The sequence below is a fragment of the Hyperolius riggenbachi genome, chromosome 1, assembly GCF_040937935.1.
Source record: "Hyperolius riggenbachi isolate aHypRig1 chromosome 1, aHypRig1.pri, whole genome shotgun sequence".
NCBI lineage: Eukaryota > Metazoa > Chordata > Amphibia > Anura > Hyperoliidae > Hyperolius > Hyperolius riggenbachi.
Genome location: NC_090646.1, coordinates 195,604,332 through 195,619,611, shown reverse-complemented (window position 1 = coordinate 195,619,611; position 15,280 = coordinate 195,604,332). Strand labels below are relative to the sequence as shown.

Here is a 15,280-nt window from a genome sequence, read left to right as displayed (position 1 = left end):
TCCCAGGAAGGAAACCGAAGGCTGCTGACTCCCAAGCCTTTTTAAGAAGACCCTCCACCCTTTTATCCATTGGGTCCTTTAGGGTCCCTGCATCCTCAAATGACAAATCTGAATCTTTTGAATATTTTGCTAACGCAGCATCCAATTTGGGACATTTGATCCACTTATCAATGTCCGATTGAGAGAAAGGGCATTTCCTTTTAGATGATATAGGAATAAACAACCTTTTCTCCGGATTTTCCCATTGTGAGGAAATGATTTCCTGTAATGATTTATGAATAGGTAACACCCTCCCTGCGGGCCTAGCTAATCCTGAATAAACCCGATCTTCAGTAGCATAAACTGCTTTAAGTAACTCAGAAGATTCATCGGGTGAAAACAGAAATCTTGGAGTTCTAAGTAAATGTTCTGACTCAGAATCAGACTGTGGGTGTTCACCCTCTTCTAGGGATATAGCCTCTGACTGCTCTTCCCCCTCCTCCTCCCCCTTCCTCAATTTCATCCTCCTCTTCAGCTCCTAATATATCAGATATGGAAGACTGCTGAGAAGAACCCCCAAAAGGGCCTGGGAGAGAAGCCGAGGAAGAACCATGTAAAGGTTCAGAGGCTGGAGGAACAAAAGATTCTTTAAATTTATCTAATGTCTCCTGCATTCTAACATTTACAGATTCCATCACCCCTTTCAAAATATTAGAAGTTTTTTGAAGCTACTAAGGCATCTATACAAGCTTGACAGGCATTTTTAGGAGCTTCCAATGGAATCTTAATGCTACAAAAACCACATCTTTTATATTTCTTTTCAGGGGCTGTAGCAGAAGTTTTGGGCTCAGTCTTTGCCTATAAACAAGTATATGAGAGGCAGTGTTAGAGCACTTCACTCAGACCGCAAACAGAGACCAACCACCTCCAGAACGGAGGACTCACCCCACCAGAAGTTGCCGCCTGGGGCTGGGTCTGTCCAGAAGGCTTTGCAGCCGCTTGGCCTTCCATGCTGGTCTGTGCGCGCGGAGGACGCCAAGAATCACTTCCTCCTTCCTGGTCCTCCGCTTTATCCTCCCCTTTCCGCCGTGCTACGGATGACGTCAGCGCGCCAGTCCCTCCTCTTGCGGCTGACGTCAGATACCCGGAACCTGCTGCGGCGGTAATAGACGCTAGAGCTATCCTCCGTGAGCCAGCGTCTACAAGGTAGGACGGAGGTAAAAGCGCTGTTCCCCCAACAAAAGCGCGTTTTTCCCCTAAAGAAAGACAGGCCCCACAGGAATCCCCTCCGGAAAACAAACAAGGCCTGTCCCTCGGAAAACCACCTCACCCTCCGGTAAGGTAAAAAAAAAAACAATAAACGGGAGCTGCTTCTTGAAGGTGTTTCCTGGAGGGAAACACAGATGAACTGAGGAATGAGGGTGGGCGGGGGCTTTTAATGCTTCTTGATTGATCGTTTCCCAGATCCGGAGGAGGGACCGGATCTCCTCCTGTTGTCCCGGATGACGGTTAGAGAAATAAGCATTACATTGAAAATCCTTTTTCTTTCAGTTTTAACAGAGCAACTGATTAAGTGTAAAAAAGCCTAACTGCTTGCATATGGCCACCACTATATTCAATTTATTTACACAGTAGCATTAGGTTTTATCAGGTTCAAAGATGGTGATTTTTTTCCTTTTCACAAACTATAATGAAGAACAGATAGTATGTAGAGCAGACAGAAATCTTTCAGCAGAGGCAGCGACATACCAGTTCAATCTTGAGCAAAGTGACATCGATGAGGATGGTAAATTTCTGGACTGCTGCCAGCCCCTTCAGCAGAGCAATCACCCATGTCTCCACATGCTGCGCTAGAGGCCAGGAAAGCCAGTCAATCATCCTGAAAAAGGAACAGAGAGGGTTCTAGACACAAAAGGACTCAATAACTCTAATTACAGGTTCTGTCTAGTGAGAAATGCGCTAATGAGACAGGCTGGCCAAATTACCATGGTTATTCACTACACAAGTTTTGCTGTGCACATTGACTGATTAGTCAGAAGCAGTAATCCCCCCAAATCTATATTAGATTCCCCCATAACCACCACAGGCTTGTGCGCCCCACCATTATACAGACAGTTGTAATGTGTGCAGGCAGCAATGTGTCCACGCGGTGCAACTGCCTTTTAGATTAACCTCCTGAGCGGTATGGACGAGCTCAGCTCGTCCATCACCGCCGGAGGCTGCCGCTCAGGCCCTGCTGGGCCGATTTTTATCAAATAAAAGTGCAGCACACGCAGCCGGCACTTTGCCAGCCGCGTGTGCTGCCTGATCGCCGCCGCTCTGCGGCGATTCGCCGCGAGCAGCGGCGAAAGAGGGCCCCCCTAGCCGCCTGAGCCCTGCGCAGCCGGAACAAAAAGTTCCGGCCAGCGCTAAGGGCTGGATCGGAGGCGGCTGACGTCAGGACGTCGGCTGACGTCGATGACGTCACTCCGCTCGTCGCTATGGCGACGATATAAGCAAAACAAGGAAGGCCGCTCATTGCGGCCTTCCTTGTTTATTCCGGGCGCCGGAGGCGATCGGAAGATCGCCTCCGGAGCGCCCTCTAGTGGGCTTTCATGCAGCCAACTTTCAGTTGGCTGCATGAAATAGTTTTTTTTTTATTTAAAAAAAACCCTCCCGCAGCCACCCTGGCGATTTAATCAGAACGCCAGGGTGGTTAATAGATGTAAAGCTATGTATACATTCCAGATTTCAACTGCCTAAAAGGGGTCTGTGATAATTCCAGGTGAAAAAGTGTTCACACGTGCCCGAATATTAGTGAACTCCCCAACAACAATTGTAAACACACATCACAAATGTACAGTGGAGGAAATAATTATTTGACCCCTCACTGATTTTGTAAGTTTGTCCAATGACAAAGAAATGAAAAGTCTCAGAACAGTATCATTTCAATGGTAGGTTTATTTTAACAGTGGCAGATAGCACATCAAAAGGAAAATCGAAAAAAATAACCTTAAATAAAAGATAGCAACTGATTTGCATTTCATTGAGTGAAATCAGTTTTTGAACCCTCTAACAATAAAAGACTTAATACTTAGTGGAAAAACCCTTGTTTGCAAGCACAGAGGTCAAACGTTTCTTGTAATTGATGACCAAGTTTGCACACATTTTAGGAGGAATGTTGGTCCACTCCTCTTTGCAGATCAACTCTAAATCCCTAAGGTTTCGAGGCTGTCTCTGTGCAACTCTGAGCTTGAGCTCCCTCCATAGGTTTTCTATTGGATTAAGGTCCAGAGACTGACTAGGCCACTCCATGACCTTAATGTGCTTCTTCTTGAGCCACTCCTTTGTTGCCTTTGCTGTATGTTTTGGGTCATTGTCGTGCTGGAACACCCATCCACGACCCATTTTCAGTTTCCTGGCAGAGGGAAGGAGGTTGTCGTTCAGGATTTCACGATACATGGCTCCGTCCATTTTCCCGTTAATGCGATTAAGTTGTCCTGTGCCCTTAGCAGAAAAACACCCCCAAAGCAAAATGTTTCCACCCTCATGCTTGACGGTGGGGACGGTGTTTTGGGGGTCATAGGCAGCATTTTTCTTCCTCCAAACACAGCGAGTTGAGTTAATGCCAAAGAGCTCTATTTTGGTCTCATCGGACCACAGCACCTTCTCCCAGTCATTCACAGAATCATTCAGGTGTTCATTGGCAAACTTCAGACGGGCCTGCACATGTGCCTTCTTGAGCAGGGGGACCTTGCGAGCCCTGCAGGATTTTAATCCATTGCGGTGTAATGTGTTTCCAATGGTTTTCTTGGTGACTGTGGTCCCTGCTAATTTGAGGTCATTCACTAACTCCTCCCGTGTAGTTCTAGGATGCTTTTTCACCTTTCTCAGAACCATTGACACCCCACGAGGTGAGATCTTGCGTGGAGCCCCAGAGCGTGGTCGATTGATGGTCATTTTGTGCTCCTTCCATTTTCGAACAATCGCACCAACAGTTGTCACCTTCTCTCCCAGCTTCTTGCTAATGGTTTTGTAGCCCATTCCAGCCTTGTGCAGGTCTACAATTTTGTCTCTGACATCCTTGGACAGCTCTTTGGTCTATCCCAAGTTGCAGAGTTTGGAGTCTGCTTGATTGATTGATTCTGTGGACAGGTGTCTTTTATACAGGTGACTAGTTAAGACAGGTGTCCTTAATGAGGGTGACTAATTGAGTAGAAGTGTCTAACCACTCTGTGGGAGCCAGAACTCTTAATGGTTAGTAGGGGTTCAAAAACTTATTTCACTCAATGAAATGCAAATCAGTTGCTATCTTTTATTTAAGGTTATTTTTTCGATTTTCCTTTTGATGTGCTATCTGCCACTGTTAAAATAAACCTACCATTGAAATGATACTGTTGTGAGACTTTTTATTTCTTTGTCATTGGACAAACTTACAAAATCAGTGAGGGGTCAAATAATTATTTCCTCCACTGTACTTAAAACACACCTCAATTTTTCTAAATCGCGTATTAGCTTTTGAAATGCAAATGTTGGGGAGCAGCCTTAGGCCTGGAACCCACTGAAAACCGCAAACGCAAAACGCAACCGCTAGCGTTTTGTCTGAGCGGTTTGCAAGCGGATTCATGCGCGTTTTGGGTTGAGTTTTGCAACATTGTATTTTTTTCCCCAGCGGGTGCCTAGTGTTTTGCGTTTTTATCCTGATTGGTCCTGTGAATTATTTTTAATTTTGTTACAGTGTGCTGAACCGCAAAACGCTAGCAAAACCGCTCAGTTTAGGTTTTGCTGAGCGTTTCTGCTAGCGTTTCAATACTTTACATTGAAGCGCTAACGCTCCCAAAATGCTGCAGGTCCTGCGTTTGCGTTTCTGGGAAACGCAAACGCTCCTGTGGAAGTTGCCCCATCCATTAACATTAGCCCAGCGTTTTGGCAAACTGCTAGCGTATCGCAGTGCTGCCAAAAGCGCTCCTGTGGGTTCCAGCCCTTAGGGTTGATTACAAGCACGACACACGGCAGTTGCCTTTATTCACCTTTGTTGTGCTTATAACCATTTATTGAATACATATTTGCCTTTTTAATGAAGGAACAGTGAGCCTGTGGACTTCCTTCCTCTCCTACAATTGCTAAACTTTGGCTACTCCGTTCAGTGCCTTTGTGCACCTTAAAAGGACAACTGAAGCGTTAAGGTTAGGGAAAGCTGCCATATTTATATCCTTTTAAAGCGGATCCGAGATGAAAAACTAACTATAACAAGTAACTTGGATAGTTTACACAGCAAAACTAGCTGCAAACAGCTTTAACGGTATATGATTATTTCTTCCACAATGAGAGCGGCCATGTTATGTTTGTCACATTACACACAGGCATGCAAATCTTTATCTCCAGCCCTCAGCCTGTGAAAACTTCACTCCCCCCTCTCCTCCTTCCCCCTGCCTCTGAAATCTCTGGCTAGTAACCTCCTCCGGCCCAGACTGAGCTCCCATAAGCCCTTGTTACTAAGGTTTACAATGCCAAGGCACTCTGGAGAAGCTGTGTGTGAGGCTGGTTTAGTTTATAGGGGAGTTAAAAAAAAAAAAAAAAAAAAAAAAAAATGTATTTGGCTTGAGGAATGCCCTATAAACTATATGAAAGGAACACAATTATGCAATGAGTACGTTTATCTCGGATCCATTTTTAAACAATACCAGTTGCCTGGCTGTCCTGCTGATCCTCTGCCTCTAATACTTTTAGCCATAGACCCTGAATAAGCATGCCGCAGATCGGGTGTTTCTGAAATTGTCAGATCTGACAAGATTAGCTGCATGCTTGTTTTTAGTGTTATTCAGACTTTACTGCAGCCAAGTAGAGCAGCAGGGCTCTAAGGATACCAGAGCCCAAACAGAGATGAGAAACAGGGGGAGCAGGCATGTATGGTGAGCTGCCCTGATGCTCACCGCCCCCCCCCCCCCGTTCTCCTTTCTGCCCCCATTGTAGCTGCAAATGCCCCATGGCCCCGTCTTCTGGTCGGCCGGGTCGGGAGAATTGTGGCCTTCTGACTAGGCGCTATCAACCTGTGCCGGCACGCTTACATCAGTACGGAACCCCCGGCCGAGAGCGCTTTGTGCCTGCAGGAGACGTCACACGCACGCACAGAGCGCTCCCGGGCTGGGGGTTCCATACTGATGTACGCGTGCCGGCAGAGATTGCGTACTATGGAGCAATGTGAATATCCCCCATACCATTACATTAGCAAGAGCTTTTAAAATCTCTAGCATTTAAAAAGCTCTAGTAGGCCTAGTGCACACCAGAGCGGTTCTGCTGCGGTTTGCGATCCGCTTGCGGGCGCGGATCCGCTAGGGTAATGTATTTCAATGAGCTGGTGCACACCAGAGCGTGAGGCGTTTTGTAGAAACGCATACTCCCGGGCTGCTGGAGATTTTGGTAAGTATAAGTATATAATTATAGGAAAAACGCAAACCGCTCTGAAAAACGGCACTTCAGAGCGGTTTGCCAGGCGTTTTTTGTTACAGTAGCTGTTCAGTAACAGCTTTAGGCCCGGTTCACATTAGCGGTGGCTATCCGGAATAGCCGTGCCGGAGCCGCACCGCATGCTGGCCGGACGAAACGGACGCACGGCATAGCAATGTAAGTCTATGCCAGGGTTCACATGTGTCCGTTTCGTCCGGACCGGAGCCGGACCGGATCCGGACTCCGGTGTCCGTTCCAACATGCGCTATTTTTTGGTCCGGCTCCTCCGGCAGCCGTATCCGGGGCGGAGCCGGACTGCACCATCCGGCCAATGGAAACCAATGAGAACCGGAGAGCGCACAACACACTGGCAAAAAATCCGGATGTTCTACCCCACTTCCTATGAGGATTGTTGCGGCGATATTGTATCGGGGACACATGGGCAACCATTTTGGAGTGGAGCAGCACGAGCTGGAGATGTTGGCAGCATGTTGGAGGTGGAGGTGAGTGCTAAACAGCGGAGGGCCTGATTCCACAGGTCCCCCTTCTGCTGACCTCCCAGACCCCAACATTTTTTTTTGTTTTTATACAGGTTGTTATCTCTTTTAGAATCCGGATCCGGACCGCAACCGTGTTCATACCGCACGGAAACCGTATGCAACCGGACCGGATCCGGACAGGAACCGTACGGTTCAGGTCCGATCCGGCTCCGGTGCGGTCCGGACATCCGGTGCGGTTTTTGCAAAACCGCAAGTGTGAACCGGGCCTAACTGTAACAATACATGAAATCTACTACACCAAAAACGCTTCCCAAAACCGCAAAATGCTAGCTGAAACGCTACAGAAAAAGAAGAAAAAGAGTTTAAAAATCTGCTAGCATTTTGCGGATCTGCTAGCGGTTTTTGGTGTGCACCAGGCCGTAGTGTTAACGAGCCCTTATCCTGCAGAAAACAGTACATACTTGACTAAATGATAGATCCCCCTTAAAGAGTAACTGTCAGGCTGCAGAAGCTAATTTAAACCTCTATTCTCCTGTGTTAAACAGTTTAGAAGGAAGCCAAAAAGGCATTAGTGAAGATAAAAATCTCAGTTACCTTTGATGTGTGCTTATCAGCAAAGCTGTTATAGACCCAAGAGGACGCAAGCCGCATACTATACTGCAAAGCATTCTGGGGCCCTCCCCTCGGCTGCTAATGAGACGTTACAGCAGCTTGTAATCAGTCCAGCGCGTAGCACTGATAAATCTCAGGGCAGAGTACACTGCAGGAGTCAGCTATTGTTCCTAGCCACATGGCTCATTAATATTCACTGCACACTGTTATTCAGTACGAGCTTTTCTGTGATCAGGAAGCAGGCAGGACATGACAACACATTTGACAGAAAAACATGGAGCCTGCCATGAGCTGTCAGGAGCATCTATCTCTGCATATACTATATACAAATTCTGTGAAATCCAAACGTGGACAGTGAAATGCATATGTAATGTAAGTACAGCCAATCTTTAGCTACTGATATATGTGTTTATTTTCTCTGAGACCTTATACCTAACAGCTCCTCTTTAAAGCCAACCGTTAAAGGGCTCTATCAGATGATGCAAACACTATAGCATAAACAGCAAAAGTGGGGGTCTCTGTACAGTATATTGTGCGACTATGCTTTACTAGATCTCTGCTAGGGATAGTCAATGACATGCAAACAATTCTGAGTTGATGCAGGATTTAGTAAAATTCTGTATGCAAATAGCAGCAGCTTGAAAATGACCTATCGAATTTCACATTGGCAGGGTTCAATTAATCAATTTTCATGCTGCATAAATTAGCATTATCCTGTATCAACTCAATTCTTTACATCTCATTGTCCATCCCTGATCTCAGCATATTGTGCAATTGTGATTTACATTACATGCACATTTTTTACTTCAGCATCAATTCCCAGTGAGTATTTGGACTTGGTAAAGGGGGTCTTTAGATCCCTCACTAAATAGCTACACTGCTTATGAATTAAGGGAAGAAGGCTACAGCTCCCTTCTTCAATGTGGACAGAATTCTTGCAATTTATTGCAAGGGATCCTGGTTCATATCGGAGTCTGTATACATTTTTTTACATCAGTTTGCATAGGCATTCCGATTTCCTCCCACATTCACAATATATAGGGTCGGTCCAGACATATGGCTGCCGGTGGCTGTACAGGTTGTTTACCACCAGGATCGACCACATCTCACATTGAAATGAATAGCAGCAGGCAACTCAAAGCGTTTACCACCGATTGCACAAATGCCAGTCGATCGAATTTTCCGAGATCCTGCTTGTAGGCTACAAGTGTTTATGGTTTTGTGTTCCCCTAAGGGCTCAAAATGCAATGAACACATGCTGAGAGTCGACGCCAAACACTTGTCAGCAAAGCATTTAGCAAGTTAACTGGCTTCCCCCAAAATTGGCTTTAGTGCCCAAAAAAGACAAAGGATTAGAAGACTAAGCTCCTCTGAGGAACGGTTAAGCTGGCCATGGGCAGATTCGACAAAGAGACAAATCTATCTCTAATCAAATCTGATTAGAGATAAATTTGTCTCTTGGTAGAAGCTGCCCATAAACTACAGGCCGATACCCATCCAATTTCAGCATGAAATATTCAGGGAATGGGCTGAGCCTGCCAGGTCTGCACCGCCGCTGCCCCCATTATATAAACATGCCCCCCTCAGGTGTGTGCATTTATACATTACCCGACCAGTATCAGCCTCCTTGCGGTGACAGTCCATCTTGCTGGGCAGCGGCATACATGCTAGCGGCGCAGACGTCTGCGCCGCTAGCGTGTATGCGGAACCCGGCGAGATGGACGGTCACCGCGTGGAGGCTGACACAAGACAGATAATGTATAAATGCACATACCAGGCACATTTATACATTGCAGCGGCGGAGGTTTCATCGTTCATTCTGAAATCTGCCGCGGCACACCCGACCAACCAACTTCAGCCCGATATCTTGTGTCGGTCGGGCATGCACTTGGTGGCACCGATTTTCATTCAATTCGACTATAATAATCGAATTAGATGGTCGATCGGCCGCCAAGCCATCTGATGTATGGCCACTTTTAGCGACTATGTACTTTTGTAAATTGCTGCAGAAGACGTCAGCGCTGCTTAAAAGCACAACAATGTGACCTGCAGTTGAGCAGAGATGTAATTACTGGTTAGACACATAACAATAAAATTATGCCACTGAGGTTACACACCCTCGTCAGTCAGCATTCCAGTGTTTGCCAAAAGGAAGTATTCACCCCAATCTACTGATCATGCAGAACACAAACATCCTTTAAAAACAATTACGTTCTGGCTGTCAGCGGTGGTACCTCTTGCCCATACGAGGCATCACTTAATGTATGTGGCTGGGTTACTCTGTACAAAGCATTTTAACATACCTGCAGAGAGCCCGAGTCATACTTGCATCCTTCACATTAGGGTCGGTGGTCAAACTTCTGATTAGAACTGTAATCATCTGTAGGGGAATGTGCTGCACAAGACTTGCAAGTGCAACAGATGGCTCAAAAGAAGTATCTAGGAGACAAAAGTGGTCTTGCATTAGCTATATAAAGGTCAGTGTAAAAAAGGATACCTAATACAATAAACGCATTTGGTGCCATTTCCGGGGCACTGAAATCCAAACAGTTTTGGTGAAGAGGTCCTGCTGTTTGAACATCCTAGTTTGATGGGAGGCTCCATGACCTGTATGCACACAACTAGCAAGCAATGAACACAATGCCCCAGTTCTGGGGTAAATGCAAAGTTTCAAACAACTCTGGCTTTGGACATTTTAGTATAACTATTTGGTTGTTTTCAATGTGCTTTTAAAGTGTTTTAAACTACTTTTAACAGTTAATATAATACTGTAAAATGTAACGAAAATACCCAATAAAAAAGATTATTGTATATTTTGGACATGAAGACAACTTTATATCTCTGGAGTCATTTGTAAGTAGGGGACTGTGACAGTTTACTCCAACTTCTGGTTGTGACAATAGTCCTGCACTGCACTTACAAAATAGAAAAAAAAAAGCCTGGCAATCAAAGTTTCACTTATATAAAAAGCATGTTACCTAGTTTGGAATTGATTTAACATTTTCCCTAAGGATTGCAGAATATAATATGTACAGACACTACGGATTATCACCTATTCTGCCTAGCAAGTGTACATTTCTGATTACAATCCCATCCCCTAAAATCCCTCATACTGGCTTAAAGCACAACTGACAGAAACAACACTGTGCAACTTTCTGAATGGTCGGGATTCAAATCCAATAGCTTATATTAGCATACAACAATTTTAATCAGCTCCTGAAAAGTACAGGTCCTTTACTATGTTTTCAGACAAAACACTGCTTCTGAAGTGCTTGAAGGCAGCCAGGCTTTTCTCTTAGAAATCCAAGAACCATCTGAAAGTTGCCTCCATCCTGAGGCTACGCATACATCATAAAACAGCACTGGTGGGAGGATGACTGGCAGATTGGCCAGGACTTCGTCTGCAGTCCCCACACTGTATTCTAGACTCCATTATGGAGGATGGATTAGCATCCCACAAGTGGGGAAAAGGTGAGTGTTCATATAAAAGAGCAACTGAAGAAAGCATCAACCCTTCCCTATATGGATCTGGTATAATGAGTCAGATATTTTTGATAAGAAATTAGGAAAAACAAACAAGGGGAAAAGAAGAAGTTAAAGCATTTAGTAGGTAGAATGACACTTACCTGTAGAAGAAATAATTGCAAATACTTCTTGTAAAGATGGAAGTAAAGTGCATGTCTCTGCTTTCCAGATATTCTGCAGCAAACTACTAACTTTGGTAACTTGAGACACATATTCCCTTAACTCCTTTTCCACAGTAGAAATACACTGGAAATGTCCAATTGTCCTAACAAGCTGTTGGCAAAAGGCAATGGACATTTTACCCTTGGGTACACATTGCACAAAATCACTTAGCAGTTCACTCAGCCTAGCGCACAACAAAGGTTCTGGTCGTTCACATACTATTCTCAATACTTCAACCTGCAGAATTGCAAATATCTCTAAGACTGACGGACAGCTCATGATCAGCTTGAGCCCACTATGAATGTAGTCAATAATAGATACATCTTTCCGTTCTACTGATCCATATCCTTCTTGCAAAAGGGTGAGTACAAAGTTCCTGTTGAAGAAATTTTCAAACTCAGCGCGATGGTATCTTGCGTACGCTTCCAAAACCTGATGACCAACTTGCTTCTGAAAGTAGTCATCCCCTTCTAAAATCAAGCGTGTAGTGAGACTGAACATGGCTTTGCATTGCTCCTCATTGATAGAATTTTCAGCAGATTCAACAACCTTTTTAACAATTATTTTTTTCAGATTCAATGGATGATTAGAAGTCACTAAGCCTTCCAAAATCTTGTCCATTTTGACTCAGGATAGACGGTCCCACATCTAAAGACAAAAACAAAATAGCCATTAACAGCATTGTTCCACGGTATAAGACGTAATGCAAGATTAAAGGGCTGCAAAATACATTTTCAAATGCATAAAAGAAGAAACTAAGGTAACTGGACTGGGGACTAGGAGTTGTAACAAAGGTGTGATGTGTGTAACTTGGATGTAGCTTGACTACAATCAGTAATTGGCAAACTTTGCTTACAGGGTACACAAAACATTTATTGTTCACATTTATTATTTGAAATCATGTCAGGAATAGTGTTGCTGTTCGAATCCAGGTTTCCTTGTTTTGAAACTTGGATAAGGACCTGTCTCCACTCAAATTTTCTGCATAGTAAAACTAAGAACTGATGTTAATCAATGGGCTATTTCATACTTGTTTTTCTGCATGTAAAAACTGAAGCAGCGGGGAGCCGGCGAAACTGCACGGAGCACGAGGATGGCGTCCTCCGTGTCTTTAAAAATAATTCAGGAACAGAACTTTTTTTTTTATTTTTTTTTTTTAATTTGGGCTCATAAGTCCTTTAAGCGCAGGAAGCGGATCCTATGGTAAAAATAGGATGCGCTTCTCCAACTTGGCATATTTCCCCGGACCGGAAAAAAGGTTCCCAATAATAGCCTATGAAAACGGATACTGTCCGTTCTCACTAGGCTAGTCGCCGTATCCACGTCGCCCGTTTTGACGCCGTGACGTAATACTCACGTGTCCCGCCGTTCGGGCCCTTCTGCACAGCCCAGTGGCCCGTATGAGCTTGGCAATCTCCACTAGACTGCAACAGGCCAATGGGAATCCTCAGCAAAAAGAGAGACTTCTCATTGGCTTAAGTTGGACCAATGAAAATCCTCCCTTTTGCTAGGGAGAATTGGCCTGATGCAGCCTATGGAGAGCCCCACGCTTCTGCTGGCCTCCAGGCAGAATAGATGGACTGAACAGTGGCCGCGGAACAGGTGAGCTGCGATGCATATGGGCAGATGGTACAATTGTTGTACTCGGATGCAAACCGGATGGACCTTATCCACCTCACGGATGTGCTTACCGTTTCCGCTCTGCATCAGCTCAAGTGTGAACCGGCCCTAATGCTGTGCATGGTACTTTAGAACCATCACTTGCTAATAGAGTCACACAGCTGTATTCTATGCTGCGCTTCACGTGACTCCGACGCTTCCTCTTCCAGCTTGGAAGTCGCGTGAACCAAGATTCCAACAGTAACACTAGTCCAAAGTTTCTAATCTTATTAATGTAGCCAGGTGCTGGATCTTTAACCAGCCTGGCATTCTATTAAAATCGCCAGGCTGGCGACCAGACGTTTTTTTTTTAATTAAAAAAAAACTATTGCATGCAGCCAACTGAAAGTTGGCTGCATAAAAGTCCACTAGAGGGCGCTCCGAATGCGTGCTTCTGATCGCCTCAGGCGATCAGAAGTAACAAGAAAGGCCGCGATGAGTAGCCCTTCTTGTTATGCTTTCCTCGACACCGTGGCGACGAGCGGAGTGACGTCATGGACGTCAGTTGCCTCCGATCCAGCCCTTAGCGCTGGCTGGAACTGTTTTGTCCGGCTGCGCTGGGCTCGGGCGGCTGGGGGGACCCTCTTTCGCCGCTGCGGCGGCGATCAGGTAGCACACGCGGCTGGCAAAGTGCCGGCTGCGTGTGCTCCTTTTTATTTCATTAAAATCGGCCCAGCAGGGCCTGAGCGGCAGCCTCCGGCGGTAATGGACGAGCTGAGCTAGTCTATACCGCCCAGCTGGTTAATAACCATAAACACGAACAGGTCTGACACAGGTTATGGTTAGGCATGAGGAATGGGATTATACAAGGAGTGTGGAAAATACAAATATATGTGTGTGGGATATATAATATATATATTTTTTATTGGGTGAGGGTTTAGGAAGATTAATGTTGAGTATTGGGAAAATAAGTAATGCATGAGGGTAGGTTGGGGTTAGCAAGAGGAATGATTCTGTTAGGGCTCAGCCACACTATAAGCGCTTTTCTGAGCGCTTGTGAATGATTAGCTCCCATTCACTTTCATTAAAATTGCAGCGATTGCACAATCGCGCATGTGAAAAATCATGGCGATTTTTACACGCTTTTAATGAAAGTAAATGGGAGCGATTTTTAAAAGCACTCAGAAAGCGCTAATCAATCACAAGCGCTCAAAAAAGCGCTTATAGTGTGGCTGAGCCCTTATGGAGGAAGGCACGGCACACGACAAACTGGCTTCAAGCGGGAGGGCTAAGGAGGAGCTCAATACGTTTGGCCAACAAGACCTGGCATTCCGGATTTCGTGACAACGAATCGGGGCTGCTGTACACATGATTCTCAGTAGAGATGGCCCCAACTGAGAACAATTTACCATGGTCAGCCGAGTCTATCTGCTGAGCTGATTGCTGGCCAAGCCATCAAGAGCAGCTTCACTCATGCTAGATTCTCAAAAGAGGTGGTCATTATCAGCCATCTTGGCCGAGTTTCATCTAGTGTGTGTACAAGGCTTAAAGAGAAACTCCGACCAAGAATTGAACTTCATCCCAATCAGTAACTGATACCCCCCTTTTACATGAGAAATCTATTCCTTTTCACAAACAGACCATCAGGGGGCGCTGTATGACTGATATTGTGGTGAAACCCCTCCCACAAGAAGCTCTGAGGACCGTGGTTCTCTTGGCAGTCTCTAAAGTCTTTAAACATAATTATTGTAAAAATGAAGCACTTTTATATTACATTATTTTCACTGGAGTTCCTCTTTAAAGGACTTACTTGTTTTGTAAAAAAAAAAAAGTTAGATACCTGTGCCTGTTTGTAAGGCACGGAGGACGCGGTCCGCGCCGTTCCGCCGGGTCCCCGCAGTTCAATATCCCCCTGAACGTCCCCCGAACGCACGGCCCGGGCTCTCCAGCCTTCACAAAGATGGCCGCCGGAGCTGGCCGCGGCTGCGCAGTCCACATAGCCGCGAGTGCGGCTGCGCAGCTCTAAGGCCAACCCTCCGATCCACGCTACTGTTACGTTGGCCTTAGAGCTGCGCAGCCGCACTCGCGGCTATGTGGACTGTGCAGCCGCGGCCAGCTCCGGCGGCCATCTTTGTGAAGGCTGGAGAGCCCGACCCGGGCCGTGCGGTCGGGGGACGTTCGGGGGGATATTGAACAGTGGTGACCCGGCGGAACGGCACGGAGGGTGCAGACGGCGTCCTCCGTGCCTTACAAATAGTCACAGGTATCTAACTTTTTTTTTTTTACAAAACAGGCCTCGTAAGTCCTTTAACCCTCCTGGCGGTATGAAAAATTCCGCCAGGAGGCAGCGCGGCAGTTTTTTTTTTTTAAATCATGTAGCGAGCCCAGGGCTCGCTACATGATAGCCGCTGCTCAGCGGCATCCCCCCGCCCGCTTCGATCGCCTTCGGCGATCTCCGATCAGGAAATCCCGTTCAA

At 45.8% G+C, this 15,280-nt stretch overlaps 1 protein-coding gene across 1 annotated transcript in view; it reads right to left on the bottom strand.

The window, feature by feature from the left end:
• USP38 (ubiquitin specific peptidase 38) overlaps positions 1–15,280 on the bottom strand; it is a 40,162-nt gene that overhangs the window by 23,279 nt on the left and 1,603 nt on the right. The window contains exons 2-4 of the mRNA XM_068279526.1: positions 11,144–11,852; positions 9,821–9,956; positions 1,729–1,858 (exon numbers count right to left, since the gene is read on the bottom strand). Of these exons, the coding sequence (XP_068135627.1) occupies positions 1,729–1,858; positions 9,821–9,956; positions 11,144–11,825 (948 nt within the window). The 5' untranslated portion in view covers positions 11,826–11,852. The remainder of the gene's footprint in view (positions 1–1,728; positions 1,859–9,820; positions 9,957–11,143; positions 11,853–15,280) is intronic.